General features: G+C 34.9%; 1 protein-coding gene across 2 annotated transcripts; it reads left to right on the top strand.

Annotated features, from left to right (window-relative positions):
• Nucleotides 1–235: 235 nt before the first annotated feature.
• LOC120067323 (serine/threonine-protein kinase WNK8-like) lies at nucleotides 236–3,887 on the top strand. 2 transcript variants are annotated; one of them, XM_039018886.2, is made up of 7 exons: nucleotides 236–908; nucleotides 1,315–1,352; nucleotides 1,492–1,719; nucleotides 1,820–2,040; nucleotides 2,148–2,305; nucleotides 2,394–2,802; nucleotides 2,904–3,887. In XM_039018886.2, the coding sequence occupies exons 1-7, from the start codon at nucleotides 816–818 to the stop codon at nucleotides 3,659–3,661; spliced, it is 1,905 nt and encodes a 634-aa protein (XP_038874814.1). In that variant the 5' UTR covers nucleotides 236–815; the 3' UTR covers nucleotides 3,662–3,887. The 2 variants fall into 2 exon arrangements, with proteins under 2 accessions (XP_038874814.1, XP_038874815.1); XM_039018887.2 differs by lacking the exon at nucleotides 1,315–1,352.
• The last annotated feature ends 270 nt before the right edge of the window (nucleotides 3,888–4,157 follow it).

The raw sequence follows: 4,157 nt of genomic DNA, 5'->3' as shown, positions 1-4,157 counted from the left end.
TTGTAACCTATCATTATTAGGAATAGGATTAGAGCTTTTAAAACGATGTAAAGATAATAATATATGAACAAAAAAAAACATAAGTTTTCAAATCATTCCACAAGATTAAAAGAAAAAAGAAAAGATAATTGTACTAATTTTGTTTTTTTGAAAAAAGATAATTTCTTTTTCTTTTAAAAAAAGAAAATTTTGAAATTAACAGATATTAATGTTAATCAATTATCTGGTAATTGTTAAAATATAGTGATTAAAAATGCTAAACGGACGGTGGCGGAGCTAAATTCAGTGTTTTTCCAATTGTATAGTTTAATTCAATCGGTACAGAAAGAACACAACGAAGGACGACGACTTCGACAATTCAACGAATCCTATTCCTTTTTCATGTGTTAACCGGACCCTTTTCTTTTCATTCGCTTAATTTCAACTCTCAATTCCTGTTCATCTTTTAGGGTTTTCCCTTTCGATTTGGGTAAAGGATTGATTTATCTCGATGCGGATGCTTAAATGGCCGACCCTCCGTTTCAATTCTTAATAATCACCTTCACCTGCAACTTTGTTCCTCAAATTTCGACTTACCCATTTCAATTCGCGATGAAATTGTTCATGGGTCGTCAATTTCACTCTCACTCTGCCTTCGACGTGGCTTCCGAGGCCTTCTCTGAACACCTTTCTCATTTGATCGTTGTTATCTGACTGTTTGCTGTTTTCAGTTACTGGGTTTTCATCCTCTCTCTCTCTCTCTCTCTCTCTCTGTCTCTTTTTTATATCTTTTTCGAGATTCCTCTTTCTTTTTTCTTTCGTCTTTTTCCATTGCGATGAGTTGCGGTTCGGATTTGATGATGTCTGGGAATTCTGAGGCGGATGATCGTGAGATTGTTGAGAAGGATCCATCAGGACGGTATATACGGGTATTTCTTTTGAATTCTCTTCTTTGGTTTTTGATATTTTGATTACTTGTTAGTTGTTTCTCCTTATCTGAATTGCTCTAGCCATTAGGATCTGGAGGTTGGTGTTTGGGTACTCAATTTTCAAATCTGGGTGATCTTAATTTAGGGATTTACTGGTGCTGATTATGGATTGAATTGTTTTTTTTTTTTTTTTTTTTTTTTTTTTTTTTTTTTTTTTTTTTTTTTTTTTTTTTTTTTTTTGGTTTTGTAAGGGGAGAATTTGGTAGTTTTCTTTTATTGCCAATGGTTCAATCATCGTTTACTTGTGTTTTAGATTTGTTCTTTCCCTTTTGCTTTATGGTGTTGATGGTTTATTCTATTTGACTTAATCCTTATTCGAGTTATTTTTTTCCCTTTTTTTTTTCAGTATGATGAGATTTTGGGTAAAGGGGCATTCAAGACAGTGTATGCTTCTGCTGTCTATCAATCTTTGTTCTTTTATTGCCTTTTCTTTTCTAGTTTGTTCATTAGTTTATGTTGAGTTTTAGGGTATAATGAGATTTTGGGTGATATTTGATTTGAGGTCTATTTTTGTTGTCATCAGATACAAAGCATTCGATGAAGTTGGTGGAATCGAAGTTGCTTGGAGTCAAGTGGACATTGAAGATGTTTTGCAATCACCAGAACAACTTCAAAGATTGTATTCTGAGGTCCATCTGTTGAAGTCATTGAAACATGAAAATATCATCAAGTTCTATAGCTATTGGGTTGATGATAAGCGTAAGACTATCAACATGATTACAGAATTGTTCACTTCTGGGAGTTTGAGGCAGTAAGTTCCAAAAGAGTTTTCTTGTTGTTTTCGATTATTTGTTTATCGTTTATCTGTTTGCCGCATTCAGTGAGTTACTTATAACTTTGGAATTGATTAGATATCGAAAGAAGCATAGGAAAGTTGACTTGAAGGCCTTCAAGAACTGGGCAAGGCAGATACTACGAGGTTTAACATATTTGCATGGTCACAACCCTGCAATCATTCACAGAGATTTGAAATGTGATAATATATTTGTCAATGGGAATACTGGAGAAGTTAAAATTGGAGATCTCGGATTGGCAATTGTCATGCAGCAGCCTACTGCTCGAAGTGTAATTGGTAATAGTTTTATTTTTTAGCGTGATTTCTTTTTGTTGTGTGGATAGAATTCTAGATTGAAAGAGAACAAACTTCAACTGATATTTGGGCATATGATTATTATTCAGGCACTCCAGAGTTTATGGCTCCAGAACTTTATGATGAGGACTATAATGAACTTGTTGACATATATTCTTTTGGCATGTGCATGTTGGAAATTGTTACTTGTGAATACCCATATAATGAGTGCAAAAATTCTGCCCAAATATTCAAGAAGGTTACTTCTGTAAGTAAATGATTAACATCTACCAAACTATGTTCTCTAAATGTTTCCATGAAATGAAAGTCCTGAAATCATTTATTCTTTCTGGCAGGGTATAAAACCTGCTTCCCTTGAGAAGGTGCTGGACCCTCAAGTTAAGCAATTCATAGAGAAGTGTCTGGTTCCAGCTTCTATGAGATTACCTGCAAGTGAACTCTTGAAAGATCCTTTCCTTGCAACTGAAAGTCCCAAGGAGCATAGTTCTGAACTTTCAAGGTTATTGAATGAGCAGTTCAAATCTGCAAATCCTCCACTGATTGATTCTCATCCGATGGACACAGACCCTAACTGCAGCAAACTGTCAGGCTCAGTGGCTTCATCTGTCAAAAGCAATAATGGAATTTCTCACTTTTCAACTCTAGAACTTCAGAGGCTCACCGAGAATAATGTATTGACACTGAAAGGGGACATGACTGATCATAATACGATGTCATTCCATTTGCGTATAGCTGAACTATATGGTAACTTTTCGGTCAATTCTTCCGTAATCTTGTTAAAGTTGTATATTCTTTAGCAAATGTGTTGCAAATTTTCAATAACTTGAACATTTATTTTCATATAGGTAAATCTAAGAATATCCATTTTGCCTTCTATCTCAACTCTGACACTTCTTTGGCAATTGCTTTGGAGATGGTTGAACAACTTGAACTGTCAAATGAAGATGCGACTATCATAGCAAAACTAATTGATGAACTAATTGCCAAGTTTGTTCCTAGCTGGAAACCATGTCCAAATTATTGTGAAGAACAAAATACTCCAAATAGTTCTTCTGAAACTCCAGAGGAAAAGACTTTCATTCCTCCTTTCTTCTCTGAGCTGGTACTGTCATCTCCCATGGTTGCTGCTGCTGCTGCAAGGAATAATCCAAGGGATTTGGACAAGGTCGAAGATCAAGAAAACCAGCAGTCGATTATTTCGTGTGCTTCCGTGGAATACATTTACTCAACTGTCTCAGATTACAGCATGGGAAAAGGATCTGAGTGTGGTGAGTTTGGCCACCCTGAATGCGACAAAGCTTATATTAGCAGTGGAACAATTGATTTAGATGCAGAAGGTGTTGGATCTATTCCAACAATGATCGATTTTGCAAAACCATCTCTAATCTCCTCCTGCTCTGGAATGTCTAAAGAATTGAGTTTATCTAGCTTTTCCACTCTTTCTATGGAAGAAAGAGATCACCAAGATGAACTCAAGATGGAGATTGATGCTATTGATTTGCAGTACCACCAATGCCTTTGTGAACTGTCAAGAATGAGAGAGGAAGCAATAGAAAGTGCTAAGAAGAGGTGGATGTCAAAGAAGAAAGCTACTGGTATTTGAAGCCCGTCTTTATACTTTGGATTTACTACAAGTTCATTCTCTTTTTCTTTCTTTTCTTGGCAAACTCTTGCTTGCAAAATGGTCATTTTTTTGGTTTTGTTTTTTGGTTTTTTCTTTTTAAACTACTGACTGGTATTCTTTGCATTCTATCCAACCAAGTCCTAACTCCTGACTTTTCGACTCTGATTATTTTTAATTTATACCAATTCATTTCATAGTTTAGACATTTACATTTGTTACATTTGTCCCACATTCTTCCCAGATTGCAATTTTAGAGTTCAATATTTTCCTTGTATTTTTTCTCATTGTCATGCAATTTGACTTTTTTATGATATTCATTGAATATAACATTATTTTCCATTTGTGACAATGAATTGGTATATCTTTTGCAACTATTTCACTATGAATGATAAACGATGTCATATATGCCCATTCTAGTATACTTCAGTGTATAATGACGATAATTACCATCTTGAAGATCAATTCAATTTCCCAC

This window comes from Benincasa hispida, chromosome 12, assembly GCF_027475165.1.
Source record: "Benincasa hispida cultivar pf3 chromosome 12, pf3_genome.v1.1, whole genome shotgun sequence".
Classification (NCBI taxonomy): domain Eukaryota; kingdom Viridiplantae; phylum Streptophyta; class Magnoliopsida; order Cucurbitales; family Cucurbitaceae; genus Benincasa; species Benincasa hispida.
The sequence above is the reverse complement of the archived record's forward strand: the minus strand, read 5'-3'. Positions and strand labels throughout refer to the sequence as shown.